The 20,267-nt window shown below is 50.0% G+C and overlaps 1 protein-coding gene across 1 annotated transcript in view; it reads right to left on the reverse strand.

The window, feature by feature from the left end:
* Positions 1-20,267, reverse strand: part of PIN4 (peptidylprolyl cis/trans isomerase, NIMA-interacting 4) — a 70,806-nt gene that overhangs the window by 38,880 nt on the left and 11,659 nt on the right. Inside the window, exon 2 of the mRNA XM_086941998.1 lies at positions 12,610-12,680. Coding sequence (XP_086798124.1) covers positions 12,610-12,680 — 71 coding nt within the window. The remainder of the gene's footprint in view (positions 1-12,609; positions 12,681-20,267) is intronic.

Consider the following 20,267-nt stretch of genomic DNA (forward strand, 5'->3'; position numbering starts at 1 on the left):
CTAACCTCAGCTTAAGCCTGGGCCGCTTCCCGTTCCAAACGAACTGCGCCAACTCAGATTGTGTGCGACAGATCCACCCCTCAGGGGGGCGAAGCGGGATAGCCCGAAAAACGTACAAAATCTGCAGGAGAATCGTCATCTTTAGCGCCGCCACTCGGCCCAGCCAGGAGAGCGGGAGATGACGCCACCGCCCGACCTCCGTACGAATAGTGCGACTAAGGTTGGCATAATTGATACGCACCGTGTCCGGCAGTGTGGCCGTCAGTTGTATGTCCAGGTAGGGGACTGCACCGTCTGCTCACCGGAAGGGGAATTGCGCTTCCAACGAAGCCCGCGACTGTGCCTCCAGGGAGAGATCGAGGGCTACTGACTTTGCCATGTTAACTTTAAAACCGGAAGCCTTTGCAAACGCATCCAAGATTGCCGCGCCGGCCGGTAAGGATGTCGCAGGGAGGCAAAGGAGAGCAGGATGCCATCTGCATATAAACTTGTGTGGATATATGCCCCGAATTTAATTCCTCTAATAATTGGATTCGTACGCATGGCCTGCGCCAGAGGTTCCATATACAGCGCGAATAGCAGGGGTGAGAGCGGACAACCCTGCCGAGTTCCGCATTCGATGGGGAATGTGGGTGATGAGCAGCTGTTTACCCTTACCGACGCTGTGGGGAAGGTATAGCAATTTAGAATCCACGTGCGGAATTTTGCTCCTAACCCTGCCTTGATGAGCACTTGCTCCAAGAACGGCCAGTGGACACGATCGAAGGCCTTCTCCGCATCGATCGCCAACATCATGAACTCTCCCGGCAACCTAGAGGCCCGTTCCACCAGGTGGAGCGCCCTTTTGGTATTATCGACCGTTTGTTGCTCCGGGATAAAGCCGGCTTGGTCCGGGTCTATCAGACCCTGCATAAGTGGGCCTAACCGTTTCGACAGTATGCTGGTGTAGAGCTTAAGATCCACATTAGGCAATGATATAGGGCGGTAGGCCCCGCATTGTGCTCAGTCCTTCCCCGGTTTGGGAATAACTGATATCATGGCACCCATCAGGTCCCTCGGGATGGCACCGGGGTCTGAGAAGGAGTTAAATAGAGCAGTCAATAACGGGGCAACCTGGGGGCAAAAAGTTTTGTAAAAGGTGGCGGTGAAGCCATCCGGTCCCGGCGCCTTAGCTAGCTTGAGGCGCGCAATCGCCGCAATAACCTCTTCGGGACGGATCACTCTTTCAAGGAGCTCCGACTGTTCTGTCGATAACGCCGGAAGGGACACTGAGTCCATAAAGGCTGCACAGTCCGCAGGATCTGGTTGAGCCCCCTCGTATAGTGCAGTACAAAAGTCGCTGAAGGCTGTCGCTATGGCTCCATCCTCAGTCACTATTTCCCCTCTTTGCGTGCGGATCTTCTGCACCGTGTGTCGCTGTTGCTGCTCCCGGAGAGCGCGGCCCAGCAGCCTCCCGCATCTGTCGCCCCCTGTGTAGTACGCATGTTTCACCCGCAGTGCCGCATATTCTGCCCTATCTTGGTCCAATGCTGCCAGCTGTTGACGCGCTACGCGCAACTTTCTCCACACCCGTGGTGCCCCCGTCCTTTAATGTACCTGTTCTAATTCTTTCGTGCGGGAAGAGCTCTTCCCTCTTACGGGCCCTCTCCGCATTTTCTGCCGCCGCGATTGCAATGAATTCGCCCTGCAAGACCGATTTGAGTGCCGCCCAGTGAGTCGCATGGGAAGTGTCCGTTGGATGGTTGTGCACCAGATACTCAGCTATGGCTCCCTTGATTTTGGCCACTACCTCCTGTCTATGCAATAACGTGTCACGCAATCTCCAGCAACGCGCGCTGCGCCCTGCAGGCGGAAAGGCGAACACTGCAGTGAGAGGTGCATGGTCAGAAAGCGCTGCTGCTCCTATCTCCACACTAGACGCTAGCGCTCGAAGCGAGGTAGATGTTAGAAAGTAATCTAGGCGCGCATAGGTTTTGTGGGCACTGGAATAGTACGTGTAGTCCCGGTCACCCGGGTGGAAGGAGCACCACAAGTCCGTCATGCCCAGCTCTGTCAGTCTACTCCGTCCCCCTTCTGATAGTGTACCTGCCTGCGTGGACCGTTGCGCCGATCTGTCAAGGAGGTTGTCAAAAACTAAATTAAGGTCCCCCCCCCTACCAGAACGTGTCTATCAGGTGCTGCCGCCGCCTCATTAAGCACTTGGTGGAAAAACCTCTCTTGTCCCTCATCTGGTGCATAAACCGAAATTACCGTGAAGGTGTTAGTTCCCAGTGAGAACCCGCAGGACAGAAGTCGCCCCTTAAGCTCGGTCCCCCAGTGTAGCATCTTCCCCTTAAATCGCTTCGACACCAGGATCGCCACCCCTGCAGTCTTTGTGGATGCGGAGGAGAAAACTTGCATTGGAAAGTGACGGGACTTCAGCCTGTGGCAGTCTTTAGCTAGCAAGTGCGTCTCCTGGAGGAGGCAGATATCTGCTTTGGAATTCTCTAGCAGAGACAGCACCGTCCGCCTTTTTACGGGGTTATTAAGCCCGCGCACATTCAGCGTGAGGACACACAACTCAGTCACAGGCATAAAGAATTATCACCGATACACACCCTGAGACTCTAGCCATGGGCCTAAACATCAGCCCTAGTCTGTACCGCAGTTGCCCCGACCACCCGGGACCCTCTAGTCTCCGTAGCTCACAGCCCTCTTTCATTTTAACACTCTCTCGGATCCGGAATCTTCCCCCCGTACCAGCAAAACCCCCCTCCCCACCATGAAAAAAAACAATTACCACCCCTATTCCCCCCAAAAAACCAAAGGTGCAAACTGTGGTAGTCCTTCATCTAGAGATGAAAAGGAAAAAGTCTCTCAACACGGGGTAGTCTCACTAATGTGTTGGGGAGCACTCTCCCGCCAACGGCCACGTGATTTGAACGGGTAACAATGCCACCAGATCTTCGTGGGTCCTTCACCCCATGGGGTCAGCACCCCCATCTATGGCCACTGCCTCCAATGCTGCACGCTGACCCGCTGCAATTTCCGTCGCTGGAGGTTTCTTCACTCTTTTCCGCAGCCGCTGCTGGCGCCATTGGGGCCTGCGTTCCTCCGTCTCCGAGGTGGCTCTCTGGGTCTCGTGGTCGTCTCCGGTTGTTCAATTCCCAACTTACAGCAGGCTTCTGAAACCGATCGGAGCTGGTATTGCTTGTACTCCAGCCTGAAGACTAGACGGAAGGGGTGTGCCCAGCTATATGGAATGTTCTTTTGTTGTAGGTGGGATGTGACCGACTTGAAAAGACGGCGCTTGTGTAGCGTGAGGGCTGCCAAATCCTGGAAAAGCAATGGTGACGTACCCTGGAACGAGAGAGGGTGCTTCTGTCGCGCCTTCTGCAGTATCTCCTCCTTGGTGCGAAAGTCTTGGGCACACACCAGTATATCTGGAGGGGGGCGCCGTCGATGCTCTAAGAGGTCCCGTTCTGTGTGCCCTGTCGAGCAGGAGGGTGGAGTCCAATGGGCGCCCCAGCACATGATTAAAGAGCTCCCTGGCATAGCGAAACATGTCCTGAGTGGCCTCGGACATGGCAACATTGCGAATCCGGATGTTGTGTCGTCTCGAACGATTCTCCAAATCTACCATGTAAAGCTGAAGATCCACCTGCTGGTCATGCAGGCGGATGATTTCGTGCTATAGAGCCGCCAATTCAGTGTCCTTATTGTCGCTTTTGGTCTCAAGGTCCGCCACCCTTTCTCCTAGACCATCCATCTCACGCCGGACTTCCTTAATTTCGCTGTCAAATTCTGTTTTGAAGGTTTGGATGTCATCCCGTAGGGAAGTAAAGAGGGATTCCAAAAACGCCTTCGTGATGGGCTCCGACCCGTTGTCTGCGCCCTGCTCCATTTTCTTCGGGCCTGGGACTGCGGTGTCCTTCTGTGGGGGGGGGTCTGTGTTTTCGCAAAAAGGTATTTTACTGTCTTGCCGCGGTTTCCCCTGCTAGCCGACATTTTATGACCCCTCGGACTGTAGGCCTAGCCTCCTTCCCTGCCGCGCCTGCGGGGCGATTCTGATCTGTCGCAGTATCCACGCTCCCAACCCGCCACGTCTGGCACACTCAACTCCCTGCGCTCTGCCAGCACCCGCTCGTCGTCCCTCCGCGCCCGGCTTCGCAAATTCTGGGGCAATCGGCCTCTTCCACACACTTACAAGAGGGCCACACACTCCTCTGGGCGCTCTGGCAACTGCCGCCGTCAGCCCCTGCGGTGTCCTCCTCACCTTTTCCCAGCTCCCGGGCCGGTGGGCCTCCTCACCTGCACTGGCTCAGAGGCCTGTGGACTTCTGACACTGGCCTCACTGCAGCCGGGACCCCAGATGTCAGGCAAAATTACCCAATGGCGCCTCGCCGGGACACTCCTCAAGGCCTCGCCGCCTTCGCCTGTCAGATGTGACCAAGGCCCCATGCGTCACCCCTGGTTCGCCTCAGTACTCCTGTGTAGGCTCGTCTGTCTAGGGCGCTCACTTCGCCTTCGGAGCACTTCTCTGCCCCAAGCGTAGGCAACCTCACACCGGCTGTGTCACAGGCCGCCTCCTCCACACCTCCGGCCGATACTCCGGCTCCCTGGACTCTCCCCGCAGCACCGCGGCTCCGCGGCTCCTCCGGGCCTCCGATGCCCCGGGACGTCGCTGCGCTTTCCTCCCACTGCGCCACGGCGCCGGTGCAGCACACAACCGGGCTCACCCGGGGTACACAAGCAGCCGCCCTGCACTCAGCACCCGGGCCTCGGGATCCACAGCGCGGCCTCTCTTAGCCTCGCTTATGGCTCTGTGGGGGATGGGCGCCGCTCACATCCACACAGGCTCTTGCCGCCCAGGCTCCTCACCGTGCCCCCAGATGTTCGCCAGATACCCACGCAGGGGGATATGATGCAGCCTCTGTCCCAATGGCAGTGCCCTTTGTAATGCGTCAAGCCGGTGCAGGGAATGTGAATATGGGAATAGGCCCGGAACAGTCTCTTCGCTCCCCGGCGCTCACAGCAAGGCCCCCCTTTCGCCCCCGTCTTCCTCCGCCGTCAGCTCCCAGGCGCTGTCCCTTGAAGAGGCGGGCAACTCCAACCGCCACTGTCTCGCTCCACTACAGCCTCTGCGGCCTTCTGGCCCGCCGCCTCAGCCTAATCCAAAATGGCGGCGCTCTCCGCAACGGCAGAGTCTCCAGACCCCTCAATTCACACAGCAGCGGGGGGCCGGCCTCGACAGTGCCCTCCGCCCCGACGATCTCTCCAGGCATCTCGCCGCCCCTCCGATCGGTCTTGCTGCACTGCGGACCCCTCGCAAGATGGTGGTCCCGTCTGCTCTCCGCTCGCCAGCTCTTCCACCAACCCCACGGAGGATCACCAACACCTTCCTACAAGACCGTCGCTCTCCCCCCTGCCGCTCCGTCCTCCCGTTCACGGGCTCTCGACTGGGCAGTTACGGCCGCGCGACCGGCTCCTCCTCACGGCAGCGGGCCCCCTGCCCTGCGAGCGTGACTCCGGCTGTGTTGCTGACTGGGCCGCCACCCAAGTCCTCGCAGCAGTTTAGGAGTCCTAAAGTTAGGACTACTAACTTTACTCCTACTAAATTGAGACAAATCCTAATTTTAAGACTTTCGGTATTCACAGAAGGCATTTAGGAGTCCTAAAGTTAGGACTACTAACTTCTGTGAATATCGAAATGAGTAAGTGCCTTCTGTGAATACCGAAATGAGTAAGTGCCTTCTGTGAATACCGAAATGAGTAAGTGCATTCTGTGAATACCAAAATAGTAGTAAGTTTAGGATTGAGTCTTAAGTTCATTCTGTGAATCGGGCCCCGTGTGTCACAGGTGCCAAAACCAGCCATAGAAGCACTGGACCGTTTTTGTTGAAGAACAAGTGAGAACAGAGACTAGTAGAACATTTGTTATTACCAATTAGAATTATCTATATTATGGCTTTGAAATGTAAACAGAATGCAGTTATATTTTGGCTATTTTCCTACAATTTTCCTCTATATGCCCATAAAATTGCATGGGTAGCCGAGTCAAAAGTGTTTTTTTTTTTTTTTTTTTTTTTAATGCTTTACCTATGCTACACAGCATCAAGGATGCTATTGGGCATTGTTTTAAACCATTGGAAAAGCCATTAGGACCTAGAGGTGAGACTAATAGGCTTTGTATAGCCTTGTTTCCTAAGTGTATTTTGCAGCTACAAACTTCTTTTTGGATTATTTACTTACATTTATCACCAGGTTGTTTCGCACAAGTACATAATTAGACCCATCAACAAAACTTTGCAATTTGTAATGGTTCATCTTTGTTCCACCATGACCTCTTGAAGGAATTGCAGAGGAAGTAATGGTGCTGGCAGATTGAACATTAAAGCTGTATTAGTGAGCAGTGAAATTTCCCGTGCACAGTCCGCGCACTTTGTTGGGCAAGGGAAGTTTTGTTTTCAAAGAAAACAAAATAAATCTGTATATTAATGCACTGAGCTTGCAAATAGTCACAATGTGAGAGCTATTGGCTTTTCAAAAGTGTTGAGTGGTTGTTGCTGCTTTCATCCAATTAGTCCAATCAAAGGCAACATGTTTTGAACCAGAGTACACTTATTTTTCTGTTTGTATTTCAAAAAGAATATTTTCTCAGAAAAGGTGAGCTTCAACAGAGAGGAAGTACAAAGTGCAAAGTTACAGCAGAAATTAAATCAGTTGGTTTTGCGGTGCCTTTTATTTTATGTTTGGCAGATGAAACAGCTTGTTTTTTCTTGGGCAGTGTGCTGTAGTAAAATTGGATCTGAGCTCACTTAAGATTTGATTTTAAAATGTATAAAGCGCAACGAATGCCCGGGGGCGTCTTGGCGCTGACATTAAAAATCGACATCAGAGCAAATGCATGTGTATTAAATATCGGTTTGAAAAAGCCAGGTTTTTAAAGATTTCCTGAACATGATGAGGTTCGGACTACTTTTAATCGTAATGGGTAGGCTGTTCCAGAGTTTAGTCGCTCTTACCAAGATCCTCACTAGCAGTCAACAGGGCCGATTCAGTCCCATGCCCTTCTCTGAATCCATTTTGAGAGTGGTCCAGCAGATTGTTTGAGGAGATGAAGGTGGAGAGTTGGATATTAAGAATTTTCTCCAGGACCTTTGCACAGAATGGAATTCTAGAGATTGGACGATAGTTATTGGCATCGTCCAAAAGCTTAAGAAGCCTGGAAAGACTTATGACAGATGAGGGCAAAGTCACCAAGTTGTAGCTGGAGTCCGATTGTATAGAACTTTCCAGTGCGTGCCCACATTTACCTTATTACAGAGAAACTGTGCCGAGGAAGCAGAGCCTAGCTGCTTCTTATAGCTGACAAAAACCTGTGGCGGCTTCAGGTCTCTAATCCCGGCCAGAATTCTTGCTCTGTACCATCTTCTACCGGCGTGTGCCAGAAGCTCTCATCACACAGAATTAACAAAGAGAATTATGGGATTAAACTGAAAATACAAATCAGCTTCAATTTCATTGAACAGCAAAGTGGATCAGGCTGTACCGAAGTCAACAAGGAAAGGAAGACCAGGGTCATCTTTACTGCTTTAAGATCGATTTCCCGCGCACCATGCGTGGATAAACCCAGATAAAGCCGCGTTTTCGTGGCCAGGGAGTGAAAGCAGGGCCGGACTGGCCATTGCGGGCACCGGGCAATTCCCCGGTGTGTGCCGCAAGGGTGGGGGCGGTTTTGGGCCCCTGGGGGCCGTTTTTGTTACAGGGCCGTTTTTGCAGCATAGCTGTAAAATCGGCCCTGTAACAAAATCGGCTGAAAATCGGCCCTGGCAAAGTGCTCGGCAATCCCCCCCCCCCCCCCCCCCCCCCCCCCCCCAACCTCCCCAACTTCGCCCTCGACCCCGGCGGCCAAGCACTTTGCCAGGGCCGGTTTTGGTTCCCAGTCCGGCCCAGAGTGAAAGAAGCAATAAAACACCAATGGAGGAGCACATACGAATGTGAACATAGGAACAGCCCCAAGAAGTAATGTTTTGGAAGTAAATATGTGGCTACATACATTTATATTCAAGCATGTTTAACCTGCTTACTTCTTACCCGAGCATTAACAGTTTTTAGGTCTCGCGCCTAGCGTTGCAGTGCGCAGCACTAGACCTTATGTAGGGGGTTTCGAAGGCTAACCACACGCTTGTGCGTGTGGTTTTGCTTTTGCCGGCAGCCATTGGGTTTCGAGTGTTTTTTTTTTAAAAAAAGAAAGGCACGCAATTGAGCAAAGGCGGGCGCATGTCCTGCCTGTGCTCTGCCCATTCCATTCCGTGGCTAGCACGCGCAGCAGCGCGCGTTCACCTCGCTGCCATGCTCCCTCGTCACCGCTCCTCTGTGGTGCGTGGGCACCACTGGTTTACTTTCATTTTCACGGCCGCGCGGCCTGGTCACTTTCACGGCCGCGCGGCCATTGCTTTTTTTTTTTATAAGTTGTGTTGTGGTCGTCCTATTTACTGCGCGTCAAACAAGAGCTGCGTATTCCGAGGTGGGGTGACACGAATGTCACCAATCTGTTTCCAGGGCAACGCGACCAATGCTAATAGCGATTTGCAACAAATTCTTTGAGTTCCTGAATAACACGCTTCGATGCCTCGTCAGGGGTTGTAAGCGTTATATAAAAGCAAATTCAATACAATAGTGCTAAGGTAGGCATAAGAGAGCAGAGAAGTCTCTGACTCAGCAGGTGGGATCATGCTGTTGGAATTCAGCCTCTCTTTTCACACCCATTTCTGCTCCCAGCTTCTGAGGGTTTATTTTTTAAAGCTAGTTTTTAGTTTGCCGCCAGTGCCTGGTTAGTTCAGGTAGCCTGTCAGAGTCCTCTCCTGGCGGTGCTGCAGTGAATGAGTGTGGCGGTCGGTCACAGGTCATGACTCCGACAATGCCATGCACTGCACTCTCCCTACCGGGCTCGGCAATATTGAATTGTCCGTGGCCGGCACTGGCCTGTCCGTGGGCGGCACTGGCCTGTGCTAGCACTAGTCACTCAGCACTGCTCTAGATCACTCAGCGCTGCTCGAGACGGCATGGACTGCTGTGAGCAGAGCCAGGAACGCCATAATGATTGTGGCTGGTGGTGCCACCCACAAACCACTGAGCCGCCCGCCTTCACACTCCTGGATCCCATGGTGACACTAGTTTAGTAGGAGGCAGGACGTCACGCCCCTCCTGCGGCGCCACAGCCAATCTATCCAACGAGACAGTCTCAGTAGTACTAGTTACTATTGGGTGTACTACTGTACAGAGCTGCACAAGCAGCGCCGGAGCGCTGACTGTGGGCTTGCCAGAGTGACCTTAGCTGCCAGTCCTGTTAACACCTTGGCTGCTAGAGAAATTTTCCTCCGGTGCTGAATTGTTGGAAAGCCCCTTGTTCATGACGAGCTCAGCTCGTCATCAGCACAGCTCCACTGTGCCTCATGACGAGCTGAGCTCGTCATGAGCATCGAAGGGGTTAAGTACCATGGAGCGCCCCAATCCTGCGGGAGCAGCGTGCAAGCACTGGCGGCGCACTCGGACAGCTGCTACACACAGGTTTGCAGCGCCTCAGTTACAGCCAACGTATCATGCAAATTTGTGGCTCAATGCATTTCAGTGCGGTGATGCGGAGCACCACACTGAAATTAGTTAGTCTGATGCGTGGTACCTGGCAGGATGGACTTGGGTCTAGCTCAGGCAGCAGCTGTGCAAACTTCTCCAACAGAAAACAAGTACAGTTTAAAGTGTCAGCAGAAGAGTCCTAAAAAGGTGACCACAATGGCAACTGCAAGAAACCCTCTGTCGGCCAATAAGAGATGCACTCGTAGTCACTCGGGCTCAAGGTAGGGGGACTCAAAGCCACCCCGACGGTGGCCTGGGCCCTATGTGAACAAGCAGTAGGCAGTGGTGCATGTTTGCTGTATGTGTGTGTGTGTGTATATATACTTGTTCCAGGCAGCACACTACTTCTGGGCAAAGCATACTTTAGATTTAGCATAACTGATCTGTCCTGCTCAAGGCAGCAAGCAAACCATCACTTTTTGCTGAAAAGCGTATATGTTAATGATTAAGCACCATTCTGCTTACAAGTGTTTCTCGAATGATAAACTTCAAAAGGTTCATGACCTAGAGGTGGGTGAGTCACTGAAATTTCCAGCCAGATGTTAGGCTCTTGACCCGCCCGAGACCCTCGAGCCCGAATCAAGCCAAGCTTTCATGTGACTGCACATGACACCTGCGCTCTATTCCCATGTGCCAAGAATAAAAATAGAGCATAGATCTCGGATGTAAAAACATGAGAAATCAATAATCATCTGGTGGCTGAATTGCACAAAGTGAAACCAGAAATTAGATCAATCCTGCCTTGTTTGTTCCTAGGTAAATATTTTATTTCACAAAGACTTTCTTTTAATTTATTATCAAATGTAAAATCGCTTTCAATGAGTGAAGGATGTGCGATGTATAAAAACCTCATGCATTTGATCTACAGTATATCTACATGTCTAATAAGACCATACAGAGTACATATGACACGTGACGTGCCTCATAATTCACTAATGGGAATGTTTCTAAGTTCATGTTTAAAAACTTGATTAAATTTCCTCTCAATACAGTGACATCATCTGATGTCCGAAGGTGAAATGCTACTGCAGGTTAAACAAAAACATGTTCTGATAACGTTCTGATTAATTTTGAAGAGACACTACCATGTTCACATTTTTTTGCTTGCTTTACATTTCAACTATTTTTAGGATTGGGAAGGGCAAAAGAGGAACACAGGAAGAATGCCAGAAACCGGTCCTCGGAAGCTTGTTTCCGGTCCAGGGAAGGCATGGCTTGGCAGTTCGGGCTGGACTGTTCCCATGAGGCACAGGGTCAGACTGATTTGCATATGGCCATGTCTGAACTGGGGTGGTGTGGAGTGCAAAAAAACGATGGATTTAGGCACAGATCTCTGTACTGGGGTGAATGTATGACATTGTTCTGCATTCTGTCCATCAACTGTGGTTTTTGCATTTGTCACCCCGATGGGATGGGTATGCTCAGACGTGAGTCCCATGCTCTCCACACCACTGGATTCAAGCAAGCCGGGCTGAAGACGGCTGGAATGCCAGAAACCGGTCCTCGGAAGCTTGTTTCCGGTCCAGAGAAGGCATGGCTTGGCAGTTCGGGCTGGACTGTTCCCATGAGGCACAGGGTCAGACTGATTTGCATATGGCCATGTCTAAACTGGGGTGGTGTGGAGTGCAAAAAAACGATGGATTTAGGCCCAGATCTCTGTACTGGGGGGGAATGTATGACATTGTTCTGCATTCTGTCCATCAACTGTGGTTTTTGCAAGAATAAAAATGGAGCATAGATCTCGGATGTAAAAACATGAGAAATCAATAATCATCCGGTGGCTGAATTGCACAAAGTGAAACCAGAAATGAGAGCAATCCTGCCTTGTTTGTTCCTAGGTAAATATTTTATTTCACAAAGACTTTCTTTTAATTTATTATCAAATGTAAAATCGCTTTCAATGAGTGAAGGATGTGCGATGTATAAAAACCTCATGCATTTGATCTACAGTATATCTAGAGGTCTAATAAGACCACACAGAGTACATATGACACGTGACGTGCCTCATAGTTCACTAATGGGAATGTTTCTAAGTTCATGTTTAGAAACTTGATTAATTTCCTCTCAATACAGTGATATCATCTGATGTCCGAAGGTAAAATGCTACTGCAGGTAAAACAAAAACACGTTCTGATTAATTTTGAAGAGACACTACCATATTCAAATTTTTTTGCATGCTTTACATTTCAACTATTTTTAGAATTGGGAAGGGCAGAAGAGGAACACAGGAGGAACAAACATTTGCAATGCAATAGGTCTTGCATTTAGATGTTTTGAAAACCTGCAAGCGGTGCGTAAACACATTTCTAGTTATAGGCGTTGCTTACAAGAAGAAAAGCTGGCCGCAACGGCCTGTTTTACTGCCAGCCTTGGTTCTCATAAGCAAGGACTATAAGAACAAAGTGTGTGGTTATGCACTGCTTGCAGGTTTTAAAAACAGAAATAAAAAGCATTGTCATTCACAAAGCTAATAGCTCAAACGCTCGAAAATGCGAGACCTATTGCATTGCAAATGCTTGTTTAGTCTTGAATGTCATATACAGAGTTGAACTAATGAATCTCATATACAGAGTTGAACTAATGAATCTCATATACAGAGTTGAACTTCGTTGGATGTGAGAGAGATCTGGTTGGGATGGGCAGGTGGGGGTGGTGGGGCGGGGGGGGGGGGGGAGGAGAAGAGGCAGCAACACTTGTGAGGAGTGCTGAAACAAAGAAAAAGAGGCTCCTAAAACGGGAACAGTGGATGGACACAAGTACTTGGTACATGCTCTGGGAGAAGGGTAAACATAAGAATGCCATGCCATGCCATGCACAATCGCGAAGGAAGGATTTGAAAGCGACGATGGAGCAAACAAATGGTAAGCCTATGGGAGGGCTGAAGCCCACAAATTGTAAACATGTCTCTTCGATACAGAGCATGCAGTGTCTAGCAGAGACATATATAGTACCTTACTGGGGTAAGTCTACAAGGCTGGAATGTAAACTCACCTTTACTGCAGTGCCACCTTTGGGAGCCTGAGCCTTTTTATCGCCACCATCACTGCCAGATGCTCCTCCACCTTCAAAGAAAAAGAGAAAAAAAAGACTACTATCACAGTTGAAGGGTCAGATGTAAACAGCACTGCATGACGAGGACATCGCTGCATTTCAGTTGTACTCAAGCTGTGAGAAGTTGGCCTGATATGTAGTGTTTCCAATTCTGGAACCACTGGGTATCAGTCCAAACAAACCCCAAAGATGTCAGGTTGTAAGTCAACCTTGTTAGACAAGCTATCCTAGTGGTAGCATGGACTAAGCAGCCTTAAAGGCTTAACTTAAGAGGTCGTGTTAAGCGAGCTGTTTTACCACATACAATCCTGTAATCAAATGAAAGGACACCACACAAGTATATATTATAAAAATATATGTATTTATTTCTAAATTACTCCCCAGTACTCTTTATGAGGAAAGGGGCACAAGCGTTAAATCAAAAGCACAGTAAAACATATAAAGTTGCACAATTATGGATGAGGGCGGGTGGCCACTCAGACCATATACTATAAAAGTGGTATAAGGAACAATTATCGAACAATGGTTAGGCCTAGGGCCTAGAGATTCGCTGGGAGCAGTCAGGACTAGCAATGCTGAAGTCGGGAGTAGCCCACAGGAGACGGGTGCAGCACGGAAAGTGCGGCTCGCACCAATGCAATGTCAATGGTGCGTAAAAGTTAGATAAAGTGAATTAAAAGATACTTCCGCTGAACCTAGAGGAACAAAACTTTAGACACAGACCCTAGAGGTGTGTACCAGTGTGGGAACACCGGCGTTGCAATGTTACCTCACCCACAGGCCGTGGGTGCACAGGGTCGAAGTGGCGTCGGGTCTTGACACGCAGGTTCTTGGCGCTTGGAGCTGAAGATGCTTCAGGCGATGGGAAGCAGAAGTGTCCGGTGGATCCAAGGGTGGATCTGAAGCGGTGAAGACCTGAAAGCAGAGGGCACAATGTTCAAAGTCACTGACCAGTGACCACCGTGGAACCAGATTGGAACCAGGCAAAGTCGGGTGCAAACAGGTGATCAGGGGTTGCTTCTCTCTGCAGCTGCGTGGACACGAAGAGGTCAAAGACGTCCAGGAGTCGGTCACGAGCTGTCCCTTGAAGGCTCTAGCTGATGGCGGTGTCGGCAACTCGATTGAAGCAAACAAGCCTTGGCTAATGCAAGCCACGGGGAAAGTGAAAAAGGCTTATTACTCGGACCAGCAAGGTCAGAGCGGGTACTCCTATCTACAGGAGCGAGGGCAGGTCTGGAGCAACCAGACCCACAGTGTAAATCGTAGGTTTCGTCGCCAAGATGGCCGCTGACCACGTGACAAGCGGACGGGATGGCGAGTCGAGTGGCACAAAACAAAAGGGCCCCACGCAGATCGTGGAGATGCTGGAGGGCTGATCTTTGGTGCAAATGCTGCTCGGTTGTGGGGCTTCTCAAACCCCAAAGCACAGAGTCGAGGGTGCCTCGGGTGCTGCGCAGTCAGCGTCTCGGGGGTCTTTCAAGATGGCCGCTCCCACGTCTCTCGGTGCCTCCACGGGTCCCTTCTTTGCAGGGACTGTGGATCGGGCTGGGAGAAGTCTGGGAAGCTGGGTCTTGTCAGGCTCTGCACTCGGGCTCCGGCGGGAGGCGGCGGCAAAGCAGACGTCGAGGTGCTGGGTGGTGCCTGTGTTCACGGGGTGGCCCCTCCTAGGCCACAAGGGAGATGCTCTTCAGTCTTCTATCATCAGAATGTCGAAGTCCAGTCGTCTTCTTAGTTTAAAGTTGATTTCAGGATGATCTGAGTTGCATTGGCACTGCTCCCCCTCTTATTCCAATCTGAGGGGTGGATCTCCTGCTAGGTCCCTCCCCTATGGGTGGGACCAGGAAGGGGGGTGGTTACACCCCCTTTCCTTTGTCCAGGTCTCACTGGAGCTGGGGCTGGGCTGCCCCAGAACCGGTTTGACCGGATTATGCAAGGGGAAGCCTTGTGCTCCCCAGGCACTGTCTGGTTTCATTCAAACCTCCCTGCTACAATCCACTATCTCCTGTCTGGGGTGGTGTCACACCTCCCTGTGACAGGAAATCCTTTGTCCAGGCCTCCTCTGCTGAGTTTCGGTCAGCAGCAGGAGGTCAGACATGTGTCTGTGGCAGAAGCATCCATTTTGTGGATCTGAGGCTCTTTTAAAAATCAACCGCGTTTTAGCAAAAGTAACATGTCGTCCCCTCTAGAGGGGTGGAATGCTACCCCCGTCGCCAGGACTGGCCAAACCAAAGTTGACATATAACCGCGAGGATTATAATGCACTTAATAGTATATGGTTTGGCATTATCCCGGAACAGCTAAGGGAATTGGTCCCGACAGCTGCAGACAGGCTCAGCTCCTGCTAGAGCACCATCTCACATTAAACCACGCACTCTGCCTTCAGGATGGTTAAGGCCTGCCATAGGAGTGGCTCACAGGTTTATACGTGTCCAGATAGGTTTAGATATAGGCATACTATATCTAAGCAAGGGGTGATTACACCACCTTGCCCCAGCTGAGTGATCAGCCAGTTGTGTCAATTTTAGATAGCCAGCCAGGGGTGGCAAAAGATATGCTGCAGCCCCTGGTAGGCCTTGGATGCACCTATGCCCTGGGCACCTATAGTGCTCTGTACAGGGGCTGATAAGGTGACCCAAGCCAATCTAGTTATGCACCTAGGGTACATGGAATCCATTTTACAGAGAGAGCAGATAGCCTGGGGCCCTGATTAGCAGGGAACCAGGCCAACTAAGTCGAAAACCAGCTAAACACAAGGCAAAAAATCTGGGGTAACCATAGTCAGGTAGCCACCTTCCTACACAAGCTAACTGTAAACTAGCACTGGCAAAGCCAATAGGTCTCACCTATGCTAGAGCCACTGGTTTTGGCAATGTATTTTAGCCATGCCGTACACCAGTGTGGCTATTGTTCAGAAAGGCACAAAGTTAGTGGCGTGTTGTGAGGTAGGGTGGCGTGTAGTGGGGCAGGGTGGAGTGTAATGGGGTCGATTGAGGCAGGGTGAGGTGGAGTGTAATTGGATCAACTGGGGTAAATTTAAGTGGAGAAGATTAGAGTAGAGTGGAGTGAGTGGAGAAGGGTAGAGTGGGGTATATTGTAGTGGAGTAGAGTTGGGTAGAGTGGAGTTGAGAAGGGTGAGTGTAGCATGGTGAGGTGCAGTGGGGTAGATTGGAGTAGATTGGCGCAGTAGATTGGATGGGATAAATTGGGGTGGAGTGGGGTAGATTGACGTGGGATAGATCAGGGTAGCATAAGTGGGATATATCGGGTTAGACTAAAGTGGGTTAGATCTGGGTAGACTGAAGAGGGGTAGATTGGGGTAGACTGGAATAGAGTGGGGTAGATAGCATTGGAGAGGAGTAGATTGGAGGGAGTACGATGATGATGAAATTGACTTGTATCGCGTACAGCTATTCCAAGGAGCATCCCGGCGCCAAGCACAGTTCAGATGTGATAGATGGTCCAGACGTTTTAATCCTACACAAAGACAGGTTTTTAGCCTTTTTTTTTTTTTTTAAACACTGCAATATTGATTACTGCGTGGAGCTTGAGAGGGAGCTAATTCCAAGCTGCTGGTACTAGATGGGCAAGAGACTTATCTCCCGCTCTAACCCACTGAATTCTAAGAGTCACTGCTTTTCAGACCTCAGGTTTCTTGACGAAGCATAGAAACCGAACCTTGTTCTGAAGTAGACCAGTGCACCTTGTTCTAAAGTAGACCGCACTGGTCTGGTAAAGTGTCCCGTGAACTAGTACTAGTGCCTTGAACAAGATTATTTCCCTGATAAGAAGCCAGTGAAGACCACGCAGATGAAGGGAAATAAGCTCTCTAAGTGACAGATTCAGGAGAAAACTAGCTGCAGCATTTCAGACCACCTATAGCCTATCCAACAGATGTTCTGGCAGACTAAAATAGGGAGCTTTACAATAGTCCAACCTAGAGGTTTTCAGGGCCTGGATAACCGTTTTTTTGGCAGTGAACGGCTGGTATTGTAGGAAAGTTTTTAGGGTGTGCAGTACACCAAAGCAAGTACCTACCACAGACATAATTAGTGTCTTAACGGACAGATTATCATAGAATTTGACCCCCAAATTCTAATCTAAATGGAGTACACTGAGTGGGTGGAGTTGGATAGATGGGAGTGGGGTGGGGTAGATTGGAGGGAGTGAGGTAGAGTAGAGTGTGGTAGATTGGAGTACAATGGTAGATTGGAGTGGGGTGGTAGATTAAAGTGGAGTGTGGTAGATTGAGTTGAGTAGATTGGAGTGGGGTAGATTGAAGTAGTGAGAAGTGGGGTAGGGTAGATTGGAGTGGACAGTGCAGTGGGGTAGATTGGGATGGAGCAGAGAGTGGGCTAAACTGGAGTTGAGGGGAGTAGGTTGGAGTGGTGTAGATTGGAGGTGAGTGGGTTAGATTAAGGAGGAGGGGGTTGGTTTGGAGTAGATTGGAGTGGAGTAGATTGGTGTCGATTTATAGTGGATAGAATAGAGCAGAGTGGGGTAGATTTGGTTGTAGTGAGTGGAGTGGGGAAGAATGGAGTGGGATAGACTGGAGTTGGGTATATTGGGGTGGAGTAGATTGAATCATAGTGGAGTAGAGTGGGGTGGGAAAGCTTGGAGTGGAGTGGGTTTATTGGGGAGACGTGTTTTTTGGGGGGTGGAATGGGTTAGAATGGAGTGCAGTAGATTTGAGTAGAGTGGGGTGCATTGGAGTGGGGTAGACTGCAGCAAATTGGAGAAGAGAGAAGTGGGGTAGAGTGGGATAAAGTGGAGAAAGGAATGGAGTGGCACAAATCAGAGTGGAGTGGGGTAGACTGGAGTGGGCCAGACTGTGGTAGACTGGAGCAGATTGGAGTGGGGTAGATTAGAGAGTGGGGTAAAATGGAATGCTGTGGGATAGACTGGAGTGGGGTCAATTGGAAAGGCGTCGGGTAGAGTAGAATGGAGTGAGACAAAGAGGTGTACGCAGTTCCTTGGTGAAGTAGTATTCACCACAATGATCCAAGACCGGGTTCTCTGGCCATGTAAAAGGGGGGAAAAGAGAGGGGGGAAGAAGAGGGAGGAGAGGGGTGAATAAACGGGGGTCAAAGAAAGAAGTAAGGAGGAGGAGGAGAATTCCTCCTTTCGGAACTAGTGCTCTCACACACCCAGCAAGCTAGGTGTCATGCTTCATCATATGAACATGCCCCTCGTTGGGCCGGCGCTGCAATGCCCAACGGGCACCCTTAGAGGGGCTCTTTGTCGGAGATCTTTTGTTCCTCGCCGTAAGGGTGCAGTGGGGGTGAGGGGCCTAGTTAAGTGCAGATGAGTGTGCTGTGGTTTAAAATAAAACAAAAGGGGATGATGGACGGAGCGTTAGAGCAAATCAAACACTCACCCCAGTCAACTGATCTGGGTTTAATCCATCACGCCAGCCCAACGAGGAGCATACTTATATGATGAAGCATGACACCTAGCTTGCTGGGTGTGTGAGAGTACTAGTTCCGAAAGGAGGAATTCCCCTCCTCCTTACTTCTTTCTTTGACCCCTGTTTCTTCCCCCCTCTCCTCCCTCTTCTTCCCCCCTCTCTTTTCCCCCCTTTTACATGGCTAGACAACCCGGTCTTGGATCATTGTGGTGAATACTACTTCACCAAGGAACTGCGTACACCTCTTTGTCTCACTGTGTTCAGGGCAAGTACGCTGGACCTACCATAAGCCCATCTCATACCCCCCCTTTTTAGGTTTCGCCTATTATCATTCGCTTGCGAATGTAATAGGCGAGAATTCAAGGGCTCGATCGACTCGTCAAACCACTGCCCTTTCTTCACAGTGCATGTGAGTCATGTGACCACAAAAGCGGGTCACGTGACCACACAAGCACGCGCATCTCCCTAATCCGCCAGCCACACTTCTCCTCCCCTCGCTCGCATTCCCGCCCCCCCACCAGGCTCTCCCGCCCCCATCCGGCTTCCCTCCGCGCATCTGCCTGCCACACTTCTCCTCCCCTCGCTCGCATTCCCGCCCCCCCACCAGGCTCTCCCGCCCCCATCCGGCTTCCCTTGTACCCTCTTAAGCCTTACGTCACAGACCGGTTTATTTACATAATTTGAGTGGTCGTGGCTATCGGAGCAATCTGCAGTCCTGTGCTGCCTACCTTCATAAACATTGAGAAACATTTCCCTTCAAATTACTTCATTTACCGCTCTCTCTATACTTGTATCTTACTCCATCCTCTTCGATTTATATTACACTTTCTCTATTCCTTCACAACCGCCCCTCCCCCTCCCCCAACACAGATCGCATCTCACGGCCGCCCGGCTGTGTCATCGCTTTCACTTCGCTTTCACTTTTACTCCCGCGTCTCTTTAAACACAGCTTGCACTTTGCTTTCTAGTTTAAAAGCTTGACAGTGTGTGTGCCTTTTTCTTCAACTAATAAAACTATTTGTGCTAACTGTACTTCTAGCCTTCCTCCAAAATGTCTCTTTTTCTCTCTGCCATCAAAACAGCAGCGTGCAAGTTTCCCGGCACCAGCACCGAAAGGATGCAGTGCATTCTCTTGCTAGACTAGAGCTGAGTGAGGCCCGCATCCGGTTTCCAGCGCTCTGCGCAGATCTGCACTGCATTCCCCAGTGCTTGGAATTTGTTCACAGCTGAGGCTAAACGGGGGCGGGGAAGCTCCACCAAAGTGGGTCTGCTTCATGTCGTTTTCTTCGTCAAATTACCTAAGTGCCTTTTGTTTACCGTGGATATTAATGTCACTTTATCGTATACGAAAACAATATGGTTTGCATTTTTGTATTTACCAGCGGCATTAAAACATTTTTGGGCCTACATTTCATGACCAGTAAATGCGGTTTCTAGTCACTATTTCCAGAGGGAGTGTCGCCTCTCACAGCTCTCTGGAGGCGAGCCTGGACCTTATCAAGACAAGCACTGGCGTTGCCAATTGGTTTCGCATTTGGAAAGTTGGAGCTATTGGTTTTGTAAATGACATTTTATATTTATATATCAGTTCAAGTTTCAAAAGACCTTTATTCGAATTTGTTAAAATTCATAAAAGTACCGAACACATCAAAGAACATATACATACACATAATACAAAACAGTTAAATAATTTACATTTCATAGTGACAAAGCAATTCATACAGCGGTTAGACAATACATTTCATAAACTTATAAGGTTTTAGCAGTAGTATTTTTGACTGAATCTGATTTCAAGGACTTTCCATAGTCTTGCGTGCGCGTATGGCTAGTCTTAGAAAAGTGCTAGTGCGAAATGTCAGTTCATCATTGTCCAAGGTGAGCAGCAGCATATAAGATTCCTGAAGTGTAAGAGGTCTAAGTTTTCTAAAATATGGGATTAAAAGCCATTTGGTATATCTCGCATAAAATTTACAGAAAAACAGAAAGTGCAAATCGTCTTGAGTGCTTGTACCGTCACAGGGGCAGGGGGTAAGGTCAGTATGGTGTTGATACCCCAGAGGAAAAGAGAGCAAAAATTTCACAGTTCCTGCCCTTAGACGAAACAGTAGAGATCGTTCCCAATTTGACATAGGCAGTGATAGGTAGGGTGACATGATTTGCATACAGAGACCATTGCCAATGTATTTCTTAACCC

The sequence above is a fragment of the Lissotriton vulgaris genome, chromosome 10, assembly GCF_964263255.1.
Source record: "Lissotriton vulgaris chromosome 10, aLisVul1.2, whole genome shotgun sequence".
Taxonomy (NCBI): domain Eukaryota; kingdom Metazoa; phylum Chordata; class Amphibia; order Caudata; family Salamandridae; genus Lissotriton; species Lissotriton vulgaris.